The following is an 18158-nucleotide window of genomic DNA, read 5'->3' as shown; positions in this document are numbered from 1 at the left end:
TCATTTTTCAATAGTCAAGAGAAGTTTAGTAGTCAAAAGTCAGAACTTACATCCAGAGGAATTTTCCTTAGTCTTCCTGTCAGGAGTGGGTGAAAATTACTATACAACAGCTTACTCCCATCTATCCATTTGTTTTCTCTTGTGCTGAACAAAAACTGCAAGCCAATCCAAATATCTTTTGGCATTTCAGGAAGCAAGGATGTTATAAAATCTGTTGGACAAAACAGTAAACATGTACACATTGTGGTTCAGACAACAGCAAACACCTGAAAAAACACTTTGCATAAATAAGGTAACCCCCACTTTTATCAGCTTCATTTTCCTAGTCCTTTAAGATTCCCAAATGCTCATCATTGCCTTCTTTCATAATCAACCCCAAAGGCATTGTCTTTTATCTGAATGGAGTAGTCTATTGTTATTTGTCCTACAAATTTTCAGCTGAGGAGCAAGGAGTATATTTAACTTGTTTTTGCCTTCAGTGCTTTGTACCCTTGCAATTACACAAATTTCAGAACCTGCTTTTCCACAAGTCTGCATGATCTTCTATTGTCTCCCTGCAGAGAGAACTTGAGTTCTCTCCTTCCCTCTCCAAACTGATGAAGGAAGTCATAGCTCCACCTTCCTCTCCTACTGACATATCCCATAAGGCAGAATCATTTCTTAGGTTCTAGCAGAGTTTGCCTACCCCATCATCAGAGGAAGTAAGACTGGACAAAGGAAGCAAGGATTAGATGGAAAAAAAAAAATCAGACAAGGAAATCTTAAACCAGAGCCCTCTTACCAAACATTCTGGAATGAAACAATGGCCTTCAGTGAACCCCCCCAGGCACCAAAGGCATTCACTCAGCTTATCTAGATCAGGAAGACAAACTGAAGCTATGTAATTAGCTGCTGCTGACATGTCTTAACTACTGGCCACATGCGAGCCTCAGCCTATTTTCTAAGCGATACAAATCCATGGAAGATTTACATGTCAGAACTAGCCACCCTCCTAACACCAATGGGACCAGCCCACAGAAAGAGGTAAGCTCATTTACAATTGCACCTTTTTTCCATGTACATGGACTTCAGTACTGGCGGGAGGAATGGCAAGGGACAAATAAAAACTGCAGTCTTCACAGTACAAAGTCTACAATCTCAGTTGTTTTTAACAAGCAAAGCAAAACATGGAAAATTTTCATTCAGCAGTGACCCTTCTCTCCTTGTTCTTTAATGCAAGGTTTTACTTTTTTTTTTTCCCCCCAACTGAATTTCCATGTTTCTAGCAGCACAGACAACAATAGACAACACATTTTTAAGCAGTCTTGGATTTTTAGAATGCTCCTAGTATGCCTGTAGATAAACAAGTGATTTTATGTTCTTGTTCTTAAGCAGAACTATATTGAGTTTGGGAGAGAAGCTGCACAGTGAAAGTGCCCCCAGTTTACCATACCTTGCTCAGCTTGATTTGAGATAGATGGAAGTGAACCTCCAAAAGTTATACACTTTTCATTAGCTGCATTAAATGTTAAATATTCAGATTTCATCTTTAGAAAACACTGCAAAATAAACATAAGAAAAGGTTTTTTTCATACCTAAGAAACAACTCATAAGAAAATGTTTCTAAATCAGCCTTAAAATCTTACTTCATTTCCTGTAATAAAATGTAACTATTTTTCTCAAAAGTATGGGAACCATTACTAGCTAGTAGAATAGCTAAATACAAAAATTATTAATAATCGCACTGGGTAGCTCATCATTCACAGCAGAGGATTAGAATTCAATAACTTTTAATCAGCTCTATCAGGATCATGTACTGTTTTAAGAATGTGAATTCAGATGTGTTAACTGAAGTCAGACTGGGATGGCCAAGAACCTTTTACTGTAACGCATTATCTTTTACGAGAAACTAGATAGGAATTCAAAAGCTATATTCTGCAACGACTTGAAGTAAATTTGCAAGTCTTGGCACAATGCAATGTGCAGATTTGATGCACACTCCTTCTTATGTACAGGGAACAGCAACAGGTCACATAATAGGAATCAGTCTACGACTTCAAATGACTACCTTGAAACCTAGTACTAAAGTTTACTATAGTATGGCTTTTGATTTCTGTTGGTTCATTCTTAAAAATTTCCTCTAATTCCTAAGCAAGTTAAATCCTTAAGGTGACTTAGGAAGCAGAAATCTCATCCTTTCCTTTCTAATAATTTTTTTCTTCAAAGCAGAGCACGAGATTAGATAATAAAAACAAAGTTCTTGGATCTAAGTGTATGGTGAGGGGAAAATGAAAATCCTGAAGGTTACTGCTTTAAAATTTAAAAGCCATCAAAAACGGACAGAGAAGTAGAGGAGATGATTTTAATCACTGCATGTAGTTTTCAAAAGCCACCTTCCAGTTCATTCCGGAACACACTGGATACTTCCTTGCCTCTTTCAGCAGGGCTCTCCAGCTTAGTGGACTATTAAAAATAAGTAATGATAATTGATCAGTGTTTTTTCTGTACCTTATTCCGAAACCGAAGCCAATCCTTAGGGCAACCTCCTGTGACTGGGCGGTAACTGGGATCATGTTTCTCCAGTAAGGAGGCATTATTTTTCTCACAAATGAAGGGCAGTTTCATGTTACAGTTAACTGGGTAGTCTGCAAAAATGTAAGTTTTAAAAAACAGTTATGGTAATTTCTGTCATGCTCTAATTGCCACACATATTTTGACATGATGAAACGCACAGCAAAGTCCTTTTCAGTGCAACTACAGGGAAGTATGATCCAACATAAAGCTTTAAACGCAACAGGAGAGCAAGAGACAAATGTAAATGATTATATCAGACAATAATATATCATTCCTAAAGGTACAGATTCTGATCTTTCTTCCAGCAGCTACACTTAACATAAGTAGAGGTAACTTCAACAAACAAAAGATGAAATTAAAATATTTTGAATATGAGGACATTTTCTAGCATAGAGGATGTGTAATCTAAAGTCCACTAAAGCCAAAAGAAATTCTGAGTCTGTCCTGTAGTGTTTTACATGATTCCAGAATTAACTGGACTGTCTTCCTAGTAAAGTTGAATTTTTGGCAGAATAATGGGGGAAACGTGCTTTAAAGTGGGAATGATAATAGACATATTTAGTCTCTACAAGGTACAAAATTTTCCCAATGTAAAGCAATGTTGAAAATAGAAAAGAAGGCTCAAGTAACACCAGATAGCATTTAAATTACTTCATGTACCTTTTCCATTATGACTCCACTACTTAATAATTTGCATCTCCAGCTACATATTCAGTTGCAGGTATTCAGTCAAACTACTCTAACACCACTCAATTTCCAGAGCTCATAATATGTTGCATACACACAAAGACCAGTGAAACAGATTTCACATAAATTAATTTATGTCACAGGAGTGACAATCAAACCATAAAAAAAAATTGTCATATGAATTCAGGTTTGCCTCTGGACATCAAGAAATATTATAATAGCTTCTACTATAAAGAAATAAATTATTCAAAATTGAATCAGATAATCATCAAGAAGCCATTCACTTCTAACTAAGCATCAGTGTGCATTTTTTTTTTTTATTTTTTTTTTTAAACATAACAATGACAGAGAGGGGAGAAAAATTGAAAACAGCCATACCTCTGTACCAGTTCTTTCTAGAAACATACCAGCAATCCCTCAGGAATCGATCATGGAAGCGTGGAAATAACTGTAAACTGGATACAAACATTTCAGAGTCAATCTCCAATCCAGTGTGATCTTCAGGTGGAAACTCTGATAGCAACAGAGCCAGTACATACAAAAATTTGGGCTGGTAATTGTTTCTAGGAGATGCCCTACAACACTGGAAAGGACAGAGGGGGAGAAACTAGACTAGGAACAAACATGTGGTAGGTTCAATAGTTATATACCATGCCCAAATTAACTGTTAAGGAGATGTGCACTACAAGGGTAGATTACTCATCGCATGCTGCAGTTGCTAGCACACTGTGAAGACAAGCAAGGATAATGGTCAACAGCCCACATTTATCCTTTCTAAAATGTTTTTGAAGTAGTATATCACTACAGTATTTTGGCAAATTAAGATTTTTGCTTATAAGAAGCTCATGATCCTTTGCTGAAGCCACAGACAGCACAATGCAAGGTTTGCTGTGAGGCATCCCAGCTCTACGGGAGTACAGTATTAGCAATCCAAGACTTTCACATTACCTAACTAGGAGAAAGGTGTCAAACTGATTTCACATTTCCTGTTCTCAGATATTCTCACCTATCCTCAAAACCAACACTTTTTTTTTTTCCAGAATCTTTTTCAGTTCCTCAATTATTAACAAGAAAAAAACTGGGCCTAAAATCCAATAAAATTATTTTAAAGATCAATTGAATTCATTAGCTATTAGGGCCCTGTATATTAATGATTCACATGACAAGACTAAGATGTCAAAGCCCAACAACCTGAAATCTATAGGACTGGAGAGACTTAGAAGAATTGGATTATGAGTTAAGTTGTTCCTTTTCATCCAAGTCTATTAATTTACACATGTACACATACAGTTGTGTATAAATCATTGATGTTGATGCTCTGTAATGGGAACAGAACCCAAGCATTGGCAACTCATTAGAATATTTCAACAATATCTTGAAATATACTTACTTTTTAAGTATATATACATACTGTGCTAACTATGACTTGCACCACATAGTTCTCCTACTCTCTCTGCTCTAGGTACTCTGTTGTCTATGCTTAGTATTGTCAGAGTAGGTGCAGGTCCATGTAAACAGATGTGGAGAACAGTGTTCACCAAACAGCGCTGTACTGTTTCCTAGCTTAGTTCCAATTTATCTTATCTCTTCAGGATGATACAGAAGTGATCTTTTACAAGTTTGGGGATAAAACATTTTCCTTTAGAAACTGTTCTACTTAACTATATGCCTAAAAATGGCATGAAAAAAGTTTACAATAATAGATTATTCTACATACGGTGAATGATAGCTGTAGCCATAATCAATAAACTTCAGCCACCACTTTTGTTCGCTGTTTGATAACTGTGGGGAAAAAAAGAACAAAATGGTATTTTACAATCCATAGAGACTGATCTCCAGACTCCATCATCAATAAATCAGTAACAAAATTAACTTGATTTAAAATGATTTTTTTTTAATAGTGCAGATTTACAATTATTCAAGAATAGGAAAAGATACAGTTCAAGATGCATATGCCAGATAAACAGACGCCTGCATCTAATATAAGAAAAGACACTTTCCACACTGTTGCATAAAGCTATAAGAAATCTTGCATCAGTTTCATAAGTGCATACTACACGCATCATTCCTGCAAAATTCATAGCAGCAACACTACCGGGCAACCAGAACATCACTGCAAGCTGACCAAAGCTGATGTGGTTCCACAGAATATCCGAGGACGTCCCTCAGAATAATCTCATTCCTCCAGTAGACAGCTCAAAAATTAATAGTTTGTAAAACGCTAGAGATTTTGCAGGTTAGATTCTCAATTTCTCCTGCTTTCTCCTTTCTCCTTCCTGATAATTTCTCATTCTCAGGATAAATTTCATTAAGAGACTTTGCAAACTGCTAATTTCATGTTTTTGTAAGATTCCTTAGAAGAACACACTCATGCTATGAACACCACAAACCCCTTTCACAGCGAAGTCTATGAGGCCAGCATGCATTCTCTCCTCAGTTAAAAAAAAAATAAATAAAATACATGCTACCCCATACATAAAATTAACAGCTGGGGCAATTGTTAGTCAAGTATTTGCAGAAAATGTGGAGCTTACATGATGGTCCTGTTATGGCATTTTCTATCCATTTGGAGATTTATTTTTTTTCAGTTGCTGAGGTTATTTTTACATTTAAACATTCTTTTACAAGACTGACATTGTATTCTCTTTCAATTCATATTTTGGATTTAAAAACAATTAAAAACTATTAAGGCCAATAGGATAAAGAAAGAAATTAAGGACTAACATTTTCTTGTATTGGAAAAACTGGCAACAGTATTTCCCTGTAGTGAAAAGTATCTGTTAGATAAACTTCCTTACCTTTTCTATTTGAGATAGTATTGTCCTGAGTTTTGGGTAAGACTCCACAGAGGCTAGATCGCTATCATTTTTTTGACAGTAGGAAATAGCTTCTTGGAAGCTCAGGTTTTTATCTGGTACAAACCATAGCTCCGCACCATCAACAACAAGTGGGGCTCCATGAATTCCAATTTCATCTATACAGAAGAAGTATCACACGCATAAGAAATCAATTCTGAAAAACTCTTTTCTGAATGTAATGAGAAATTTCAATTTGACACTGGAAAAAAACACACTTATTCTTGCATTTGGATCTCTCTCAGAATCAAATCCTATCAGTCATGACCTTTGCTGTCACCAAAAAGATATTACAGCAGTAATATAACAAAACTAATAAAATATATACAGTAGTAACAACTATATACATAAAGTGTTAGAATTCACAAAAAGTCCATTTACCTGGTACATACCACTCAGGTGTCTTTGGAGTGCTACCTGTTCAGAGGAAAAAAAAGAACAGTCACTTCAAGTTCACCTTATAACGAGACAAATAATGGTCACAAACAATGGAAGCGATAGGTTATGCTTCTGGGTATGCATGATGGGGGGCAGAGGAGGAAGGAGAAAATTCATGCATAGATAAAATAGTCTAAAACAAGCTGATTCAAAACTAATGGGTGTATTCCATACCTCAGTCTTAAATATGTGTGCTTTTTATTTATTTTTTTGTTTCCCTCTATAAGAATTTGCATTTTCACCTCTGTCTCACAACAATGAGAAGCTTGTACACTAACTTTATAGTACACTAACTGTACCAGAAGAACAAGCAAGAGGCTCATTCACCTAAAGTAGAAGCAGACTGTATAGCCAATATGCCTATAGTTACAAATATCACTTGGCTTATATCACCTCACCTACTGAGAAACCACTTTATGGCAAAAGAAAGAAAATGTGAACAGTGATACTGCATCCGCCTCCTCATGGTCATTTTTTGATAAATCTATGAATACTTTAGGTGCATGTCAGTTTGTGTATCACATAGGCAAGGCATCTCAAATACTGACTTCTAATGGTTCATAGAGAAAACAATAAAACATGGGTTGCAAAGCTTCTGCTATTGTGCAATAATGACCGCTCAGTGACAGATACCTTCTTTTCACTACTGAAACATAAAGAATACCAAGAAAAGTGATGAATTTCTGAGACTTATAACCCTAGTTCTTGGTCATATTTCTTTGCTGCCTAGTTCATATCTTCTAATTTGATAATGAGCAATATTTCAAATATGCTTACCTCCTCTCAACTAGTTAGATGTATTTCACAAAAGCTGTTAACACAAAGGAACTAAAAACCCAACACTAAACTCTTTTTTATGAAATGTGAGTGAATGCAGTTTACCTTTCGTAATCTGGCAGACCCATTCAAGTTTAGCTTCACAATCAAAAGGCTTGACATAAAATTCCAGGTCTCTGCCCTCATGGAAATAAAATCTCCAAAATGATCGCCGTGAAAATTGAAAAGTCTGTATAAAAACAGGAACAGAAAAATCAGTTAATAGAGTATGGGCCTCTGTAATGTGAAATGAAACTGTATGAAATATCTTCAACAAAGTCAGTAGGTGTTATTGTGGCATCAGCCCCATACAACTTGAAAAAATGAACAGATACAACTGTAACTCTTTAAACTGTAATTCTACATGCTAGCCAAGATTGTGAAGCAATTGTGTAAGCGGCTTAAGGTCATTCTAGGTATACAAGTCTATTCTTGCAATGTTGTTTCTTCGCTATTTTGTAGCACACACAATCTCATCTATGCTTATTATTGAATTATCTGCTGGAACTTCTTTCCCTGAAATAAATTTTCATTTCTCCTCAAAAGAAACACTCATCTGAATCCAGCATAGGAATAATCTTTCTTATCTAAGATTATTACAATCAGCTTTAAGATCTGACTTCACTCTTGCTGATCTCTCCAATAAGGAGAATTTTGTATCATTTAGTGAAGGAACACATGCCTAGACCTAGCAGATAGGGGAGGGAGGTTGCTATATTCACAGTGTTCTTCAGAGTGCTATCCTCTCATCTGATGCTTCTATCAGCCTAATGTTAAAGATGACAGCTCCTCAGCCTGGGGTCACAAACACAAGAGAACATATTGAAGACTAATGGCTGTGAAGAGAAGCAAGGGGATACAACTATCCTTTCAGCAGAATTGGTTCCAATTTGGTTAATAGAAAGGAGAGTATTAGAATTATCTTACAAAAACTCTCAGGTAACGCTTCAGAAAAGTTAAAGGCCATTTTACAACTCATGCCATCAAGACTGAAATAAGCAACGAAGAACATAATTCACTAGAGGCATGACATTTTGAATTAAAACCTGACACAGCAGTTACAGTCTATTTCACAAAGCAAACACAAGCATAAATACTCTATCCTGGCTACTGCATCCCTCTACTTTATGTTTCAATGATTTTCTTAATTTGCAGTTCAGAAAAACAAATCTAGATCTTGAAACTTGTAGAGTTGTGTTTTTTGTTTTTGTTTTTTACTCCATTTTACGTTCTTAAGTGTCACTTATAACATTCAACAGATATATAGCATGCCAATATGTAATCGAGAACTGAATTATCATTAAAAATATTTTGTAGATCAGAAGTCTTATGACAGGTCATCATTAGCATAGCAGTCAGTTTGTTAAAACCACTTAAATAAGGGAAATGCAATATGAGCTGTAGATTAATAAAGGGAACACTAGCAACTTTTTACCATACAAAGAAAACATCTCAGCAGTCAACCTAAATCCAATATATAGCTGGCAGGAATATTTTTTCCAAGTACTTTCATGTATAAATAAGCATGCTGTTATTAAAAACCTTTCAAACTAACCTTTAAAGCAGCACAATCTCTTGTGTTATATTCATCTTCCAGAAAATCACGTGGCATAATAATACTAGTTACCTACAGGACAGACAGGAGGAAAAAACAATTACTTCACAACTATTTTTGCTAAAATAGTCCCCAAAGGTAACCATTTAAACTTGTGATCTCATTAAGTTTATCACTATTAAAACACATATTAAAAGGCAGTAACAAGATCAAAGAGTTTTGAATCTGTGTACCTGTTATTATAGAGAGAAAAAAAATAAATAAAATATCTTACAATTTCAGACAAATAAATCACTTGCAGTTAAGAAGTTATTTTTGGAGAAGCCTGCTCTATCGAGAAGATGAGCTCATACCCCCATCACCCCTCCCTTTGCCATGGCATGAAGACATCTTGTTCTCTCCGCTAGCTCTTAGATTTTTATTACTTTATTTTCATTAAAGTATTTTAATGTGATAGAGACAGAGATCAGGTTAACCTTACTAAAGTTATGCTTTTAATTGGAAATCTGCCTGGATGGTAGCTCTTAAGTGCACAATCTTCTGAATTACTCATCTGTTGAAGGATCTGCCATATCTTAATTAGAGGATTTATCAATTTATTTTCAATTCAGCCCAAGCTAAAACAAATGAGGACATGACATTTCTTGGTTAACTTACGGGTTTATCATCGCTCCATTGCCAGGTTCCCAAAGAATCTGGACTCCTCTTATTCATTCCAATCCATACCCATCTGTCATTGCTGTAAATAAACAAAGTAAAATCTTAAGCCAAATACATGGTTCAGCACATTTAATAGAAAAACTGACCTAAGTCATTGCGTTACTTAGGTTTGAGCAGCAAAGCCAAGAGTTTACTCCTGCAAATTGTAGCAGGTCAAAGAGGAAAACAGGCCTAGAGTCAAGGTCCTCTTCCGCACTTGTAATAGGATTTGTAGGTTAATTTTCTGCGTGGGCAGGGACAAAAGACTAAGTCATGTAATTCCTTCATTCACTGCATCAGTTGTCTCTTGATATGCTCTTCTTCCAGAATCACACACTATTTATTTGGCTTGCTTCTCCTTGTCTGTCTCCAGGTCACCTCTCATCAGCTCAAATATACTCTTCCTCAAACTACGTGAAAACTTCTGCTTACACAAAGTAACTGACTTTGCATTTCCTGTATGCTTATCAGTAATATAAACAAAGCACAGGTACGTATTTCAACCCTGCACCTTCATAAAAGAGGCCCGTAACACCACTGACCTCAACACTTCCTTAAAAGAAAGGTGATAGATATTTCCTCCACTGTACCGGATTACAGTCAGAACTGCATTTTTACTTTTACTTTTTTTTTTTATTAGATTTTACTTTTGTTTTTCATAAGCAAGGGATTTATAAACTGAAACTTTCAGTTACGCTGCAAGACACAATTTAAGAAAAAAAAAAAAAATGGGGTTTACAACAGAAATACTTAGATCTGCAGTAACAACTTTGACCATACTCTTCACCACTGCTTATCCAGGATACCATGACAAAACGAAGTATGTGTCAGACTGCAAGTTTAGTTTTGTACTGCAGCCTTTACTTTTGGAAGTATCAATTTGGTTCTAGCTACTGACATTTATGACAATTTACTCCAACCCACTCCCCTGCCCAAGAAAAGTAATAGATGATATCACCTAACAGCAGCAGAGGAAAGATGCTAAGGTTTTTTTGTTTTGTTTTTAGAAGTGATATCACAGCTGATGTGAAATCCTACTGCAGTGCAGCAGTGAAGAAGGCACACTCATCGACATGTTCTGACAGAGATAATGAAGCATCAATGCCACAGTACAGGGCTCCTGTAAGACTTTATCTAGAGTACACTCCATCAATTCATGTTGCACCAAATACGTAGAAGGATATTTGAGGCAATGAGAGTTAAGTTTATTTAAAAGAATTAAAGGTTTTCTTTTCTAGCCTTGAAAAACAAAGGGAAGAGATATAATTGTTCTTTACATCATATTAGGACACTAGGCTCCTAGGAGGAAGAACTATCTGAGGAAGAAGGACACTGTGTCTGAAGGAACCACAGATCAGAAGTAAATTTAGACTCAGCTGGAAACAGGTTTCTGACCAGAGGTCAGGGCTTGGAGAAGTCACCCAAAAACGTAGTGATGACAAACTATCAGAGTGATTTTAAGATAGAACTTGGCAACTTTATGAACATAACTTTATTACATGGATGGATGGACTTAAACCCAGGCTTACCAGCATAAGAAATTTTAAGAAATCCCAGGGCAACGTGAAAAATTTATTTGCTAAGAGCGTGCCCCTGCCTTCCCACACACATCACCATAAAGATGCTAAACTGAGCATGAAATGGCTGACACAGCAGCACCAAGAAAATAACTGGAACAGCCTGGGAGATCTCAAGGATGTGTTTCCAAGACCTTTAGTATCAGAGTGGGGAAAAAATAAAAACAACAACAACAACAAAATCACATTCCAACAGTGGGTTCATGAAAACAGATCTGGAAGCTTGCCCTTGGGACTCAGGCCTATGACAAACAACAGCACAGCCCAGACAGAGTACGTAGGCAAAGCACATGAGAACCAGGAAGGGCAATGGCATTTTACTTGGTAGGGCTCCCATTAGGAAAAAAAGAAAAAAAAAAAAAAAAGAACAGCAGCCACCAGTAAATCTCACCCTTCCACACACCAGCATTGATTTCTGACATCAGTGTGATATTGTGATCACACTAGTGTGATCTTACCATACCGAACAGTCCTTTAATAAAACTAAAGAGCCTTTAAAGAGCCTAAATGTTCTACATCACTCCAGAGGGAAAACTGTAAGCCATTCCCCAGCTGTCAAGCAGCTAAGTGGCTTTTGGCAATCTGCCTTTAGGATTTTGTTGTTCTGTGATTATTCTTTCCGATTATGAATCAGACACCGCTTAACTCTCCCCTCCTGGTCGTCACCTTCAGGCCTAATGCAGTTTAAGTAATTGATCATCACAGAGTAATATCCACTAAAAAGGAAGTTTGAGACACTCATTTCAAAAGGATTTGCAGCAATAAACTGAGGAACTAGAGCAATTTTTTCCGAAGTCTTTCAACTTGTATAGGCTTTTATGTAATAAATAAAATAAAATAAATAAATATAAATATAAAAGGTGTGCTAGGTCAAGTCCAGCCTATCTCCCAATTTCCAATGATTAATCTGCCAACAGAACAATGTTGCCCAGCTGATCAGGCATTTGCACATTAACATACATTTTTTCCTCCTTTGGAATTGTGCAGACATGAGAATTAATAGTTCAGTAACTGCTGTGCTATTCTTGACGATACTTAACCTTAAGTAATTACTTTTGATAGCCCTCCAAAATAATACTATCACTGCATTACAAAAAAGAGTTCTACTAGCCATGTAAGACAAGTATAAATTAAGACTTGCAACTGAGCTTGCAGTAAGGTATTTGCTTGTGTTTCAGTTTTCTGTGTCCTCACTGGAAAACATTTAAAATCCATCTCGTGGACTGCTATCAAAATAGATATATCACCACCAGAGTATTCTTTGAGTTACCTTCCTGGAACTGCATCTAAAACCTAGGTTATCCTGAGTTGTAACCTAAAATGTAAGTGCGATTAGTGCTTTATAACAGACTTCACATTGACTAACAATGAAAGGCCCTAACTCTGCAGCGTTTTTTCTCTCACACAGAAAAAAAAAAAAACAAACAAAAAAAACATAAAAGGTGCACAAGTCAATAAATGCTGTTTATATCAATGTGAATGTAATGTAAAACAGAATTTTTCTACCATCATATTCCAACTGCTGAAGTAGAAGAATTTTTTTTTGTCCCTTACGTCAGCTCCTACACAAGATTAAGAGCCTAAGTGAGGTTACAGCCTAACTCTAGATAAGAGGTAAAATATAACAAACATGCGTAAGTCTGGGCCAATGCCAGAATGGCGCAATTTAAAAGGAGTGCTGCTTCTGATGGCGGTGTGCATGAAGCCCATTTGATTGCTGCTCCTCCCTCCGTAACAGGCTACTGCCACTGACCAAATCTCCATCCTACTAATCAGCCACTCCCTAGCAGAAGAGCAGAGAAGCCGCATTAACCCAATTACTACAGCTTGCATCTCATTTTTAGATGAGGTGTTGAGAGCATGATCAGTGTTTTCTTGCAAACTCAAGTGTTCCTGAGGATTTCTAGATTCAGTGCAATTACACAAGTAGTGCTGTGCATATAAAAGGCAACTGGTTTCTCTCAAGTAAGGTGTCCTCATTGAAATGTTATTTCTAACCAATCCAAGCTGTTACTCTCTTTGCATCCAAGGTCGCTGCCACGTATAAGCTGCAAAATGCTCAGAAAAACAATCCTAGAAGAATGAAAGTAAGTTACCAGGATCCGTTCTGCTTGTATCATGTCCCTTGAAGTTAAAATATGTTATCTCATATTTCTTTCAGACAGGAAGGCTGGCAGGCAAATTTTATTTTCCTTTCCAATGGCAATTGCCTGATTTGGCTGGAACAGTTCTAGTTCTTATTTGCCTCTAAGGTGGAATCTGAGTAAAGAACAAAATGGACTAGGCAAGCTGCCCTTTTCCTGGTGAACCAAACTGACTTTTGCTAACGTTTAAAAACAAACAGTTCTCAATGAGTCACTGGAGAACTGTGCAAGGGAAAAAAAAAAAAACAAAACCAAAAAAGCCAAGGTGTGGTCCTTCACTGAGCCAAAATAATTGCACTGAATGAATACTTCAGGTCAGACTTTGCACTGAGTAAACGCAGGACAAACTGCACACCAGTGAACTCTGGCAGCTAATCTCTCCTAACATTATCCTAGGATGATTTATCCCAGTTACCTGAACTGTCTGTTGTTCTTGGTGAAATAATTCACTTGTTTTTCCTCTCTCCTTTATCAAATGAGCTTATTTTCAGACAAGCTACCCATCACTCTTGATCTCTAAAATGCTTCATATAATCACCACTTCTGAGTAATTAATTTGAAAGTGTAACCAACTTAAACATTTCATTACATTGCCTAAACAAGCATTATTTAAAATGCTTTATCAAGGCAATATCAAAACTGTAGTATTTCTATTCAGGAAGTTCTGCAATGTTTCAAAAGAGGTTCATCCAGACAAAATACTGTGTTCTGGTTTATATTGGATACCTGCAGTTACTGCAACTCTGACAAAGCCAATTTATTCTGTTATTTGATATATTGCCCCATATTTATATAGTGGGCTCAATATATTGCCCCTTGTTTAAGCCCTGCTAAAATAATACTGAAGTACTTGACCTTCTTTCTTTCAGGCTGTTGAGTTTCTGAAATATGGGAACTGCATAAGCATCATGTGTCAGATGGCTTTCCGGAATGACACAAATTTCCAGCTTTAAACTCCTAATCAGAAAAAGGCCATTAACTATAATTAATACTGGAGATAATCTTCAGGCTGATATCTATTTCCAAATATTTGTAGGAATAGTAGGAAAATAAAACTAGTTAATTCCTTATTCATATTTGATAGTAAATTAGGCACACTAAAACAAAATCCGTAATTGCAAAACAGCATATCAAGATCTATAGCTAAAAATAATCGCCGCACTGATTTTTATTTCAGGCACTTTAGTCACTTTAGCAAAGGAGTCACAAGTGGCTTTTAACAAGCTAAGCCATCTATTTATAGAGCATGAGTTTGGTTTTGTCTTTTAGTAACATAAACATTAAGTAATTTTCATGACTTGTGCACTTCTAAAAAAAGGTTCACTGACTTTTCAAGAAGGCATCTCTTCAGTCATCAAATTTTAAAATTTAATCACAGCATTGTACATTGGCAGCTTCTAAAATAATCCTGATTTTGTTTGTTGATGAAATAAATTAGGATCACATAACTGGCAGCATTTGAGTTTAAGCTGGCAAAAGTTCTGAAAAACCAGGCTGCCAATCAAAAAAGCATATTACACAAGGATCTGACATCACACCAGTGCCTAATAAAGCTTAGCAGTGACAGTTCCTTTGAATAAATAAAAAGCCTTAGATTCATAAATTATGTAGCATTTCATTTGTTGATACCAGAAAACTCAACACACCCATCTAATGCCCATATAGTGTTAGTGCCGTTATGCCAAATGGGATCTCTGCCAACCAGATTGCTGGACACTACATTATTCACATTTTCAAAAAAAAAAAAAAAATAGCACCCAATTTAGTCAAGAAACATTTCATGAATAAAAATGAGACCTATTTGAAAAACTGAAATAATAACTCATCTTTAAAAAAATGTATAAGTAAAGAATAGGAGCAGCTACAGTGCAGTCGTACCAAAATTCAGCATAAAGAAGGAAACAACACAGATTTAAATTTGAGCAATAGAAGATGCTCAAAGTAAACATCTCTTTTCTTGCATTCCCTCTAGCAATGTGAAACATTTGCCCAAGCTGTACTCCCGTGACATTTTCCAGGAAGGCAGTGACATGCCAGCAGTTCAAATGCCACATCTAGCTGTTTACTATGGGAAACAGTCAGGGTACACTGTCTCACACTTGCCATTTGGGGTCAGCAGCAGCATTTACGATCTACACCCATGTGTGACTGAAATCAAAATTGTAGTCCATGGCTGTTTTGTTACCTGATTATTCTTCTCAGGATAGAATGAAGTGCCTTGATTTCTTCTGTATTAGTAAAACTAGGAAGGTGGCCTCCTAGAGCTTCACAGAACCTTTCCGCCTCTTCCCAAGTCCTGGTTCGCAGCACTCTTTCACTGTGGAAAAACTTCACAACAACCAGCCATCAGAGTAGAAAATAACACGAGTGACAACATTTTTAAAACTCTTCTCTACTACTCAGATATGGACACCTCTTGTTGGAATGAATAACGCGTATCTCCATAGGGAGAGATCTTGATTTTAAACTTGACTTCTTAATTATTTTATTTCTTCCAGTTTGTTCAACAACAGCCAGACTTTGAAGTTTAGCTGACAAAATTTGTTTCAAATGCAACATATTCCATATGGCAGAATTTCTCTGTTTTTCTTTACCAGAAAAATTTTAAGAAAACAACACCCAACTCATTCCAAAACTGCAAGCCAAATTATGTTTTCAGTGATGGTGTTCTTTAGAATGTAGGGTGAACTGCAAAACCCAGTTTCCACTGACACCAAGCCCATTTGGGTGCTAAAGGTGAAAAAAGTTCTTCAGCACCTTCTTTGCTACCTGCATGTGTCAGTTTCAGACTTGGCTCATACACCTCAGCTAACATATTCACTTGATCCCCTTGACATCAGTCCAAGCCAATTCCCGTCAGCAGGATCTCTCTGCACAGACATGCTGCACTTGGTCAACAAGAGTTTTGGAGAAACTGCCAGAGCCAGCTGTCACACCCCATCGGCTGAGCAGGGACAACTATGCTGCACATCAGCAAGACCCACACATTTGGGATCCTTGCCCACAGCCTTGTTATGCGAGTTGTGTTTCCCCACTTTGCCAAATGAGCTGTGTATAGGACACAGTTCGTTGCAGGCACTGGATCTTGAAATAATGAACACACAATCCAATAAACAGCCTCAGTTTTACTTTGATTAGATTCTTAATAGTAAGAAAAAATGTGCACTTCTAAATGTGAATTTATTTAAGCCATTCCAGCTAACAGCATGACTATTTACTTCCACTGTTTATTTCAACAACAGTAAAATGCAACTGAGGCAGCATTTTTTTTTTTTTTTTTTTTTTTTTTTTAAGAAGTTTGAGATCCACATTCAAACCAGAGAAAATCTCATCTTCCCCATCTACACCCTTAAAAGTACAAGGGAAGGAGATTCAAAGCACCTTCCTTTCCTATTCCGGTGTCTCTCTGTGCTGAATGATGGCAATCAAGCACCCTCCATCAGTACTGCGCTCCTGAGATGGAAGCAGGAGGTGAATGCTTTCACTCCACTCAGCTCTAACATGCAGAGCTGGCCACAGATCAAGAGGGAGAGGCACACTGCATCTTTTGAAAACCAGCACAGGATGAATGCCTCCAGATTTTCTTGTGTATCAATGTAAATCAGCAATATTTTTTCCTCCCCGTGTAATACATCCTCTTTGAAATATCCTTCAGAGCAGTCGTAAGACATAAAATGGCTAATCACATACTTGCTGCAAGACAGTAACAAACAACTAACATCCAGTAGGAATAACTTCTTACCTTGTAGCAGGCAAGGCCTGATCCATTGTGCCACCCAGGGGGACAGGGATCAGATGGCTTCGGAAGCACTTCTGGTTCCTTGGGCAGCCCAATGTATTTTTTACAGACAGAAAATGCTTTTGTGGTTTTACAGTCCTTGGTTTCCCACTTTCCAACAGACCTCCCGCTGGGCATGGCCACACATCCTCCTGAGAACTCTAAAATGTAAGCCACCAAAGAAATATTTAAAGCTATTGGTTGGTTTTCCAAAAATACAAAGATTTCTGAATGACTGTTTTATTTCATCCTTGGAGCCTCCTAACATGGTGCTCCAATGCTTGCTGAATGTAAAATGATAGCATTTTTACATTTTTATTTTTTAAATTGTTATGTTTACCTGGTTGCAAGGAATTCCAGTTAGTATATGTCACAGCTTCATTTTTTTCCCCATCCACTGCACCCCAGGAATATGTTCCTGTATGGCTAATATCTTGCAAACCAGTCCAGAAGTATTTTTCTTCAACTTTGGTGTACTTTCTAATCAGACTGTTTATAAATTCTTGCTCAAATCTGAAAATTCACAGATTAATCTCAGTCAGTATTTGAAAGATATCTGAAACTACTGAGTCAATCTGAAAACCAGGCGTATTATTACATGAGTTAGTTCAAATGCTTGTCCAGGCAGTCCTGTATTCAATAAGGGGTCAGCAGGCTGGGAATTCAAATACATCTGAGAAGTCTTTATGCTGTAGGTTTGCCATGGTCACACCATGGAAAACAGTTTGTCAGTTCTTTGCAGTAGCAATTCTATGTCTATTTTTTCTGTCTTAAACCATTGCTTAGAATATGGAGGTTTGATGACTGCATCTCCAGGATCCTACTATAAAGCACATAAATAAATTACAGAAATTACTTTACCTGTTTGTTACTGTAAGATTGCACCGTGATCCAAATGAAACTTCTGTTTTATAAATCGTGTAACAGTAGTTTCCATGCATCTCCCATCCCTGGTTAAAGAACAAAAAAACACATTTAAAAACTTAACAACCTAATTTAGGTATTATCTGCAGGAGAACAGAAATCACTGCTAACATTAGTTGGTGTCCACAAGCT

The 18158-nt window shown here is 36.8% G+C and overlaps 1 protein-coding gene across 2 annotated transcripts in view; it reads right to left on the bottom strand.

Moving 5' to 3' along the window:
- Positions 1-18158, bottom strand: part of LY75 (lymphocyte antigen 75) — a 47132-nt gene that overhangs the window by 16715 nt on the left and 12259 nt on the right. For both annotated transcript variants that reach the window (XM_084523760.1, XM_084523761.1), the window contains exons 10-23: positions 17964-18052; positions 17443-17615; positions 17067-17263; positions 15510-15652; positions 9562-9643; positions 8905-8976; positions 7416-7539; positions 6477-6512; positions 6039-6214; positions 4958-5022; positions 3619-3695; positions 2488-2624; positions 1433-1538; positions 51-211 (exon numbers count right to left, since the gene is read on the bottom strand). In XM_084523760.1, the coding sequence (XP_084379886.1) occupies positions 51-211; positions 1433-1538; positions 2488-2624; positions 3619-3695; positions 4958-5022; positions 6039-6214; positions 6477-6512; positions 7416-7539; positions 8905-8976; positions 9562-9643; positions 15510-15652; positions 17067-17263; positions 17443-17615; positions 17964-18052 (1638 nt within the window). The remainder of the gene's footprint in view (positions 1-50; positions 212-1432; positions 1539-2487; positions 2625-3618; positions 3696-4957; positions 5023-6038; positions 6215-6476; positions 6513-7415; positions 7540-8904; positions 8977-9561; positions 9644-15509; positions 15653-17066; positions 17264-17442; positions 17616-17963; positions 18053-18158) is intronic.

Source organism: Aythya ferina (assembly GCF_964211825.1).
Source record: "Aythya ferina genome assembly, chromosome: 6".
Lineage (NCBI taxonomy): Eukaryota > Metazoa > Chordata > Aves > Anseriformes > Anatidae > Aythya > Aythya ferina.
Note: the sequence above shows the minus strand (reverse complement) of the source record. Positions and strands in the feature narration are given on the sequence as shown.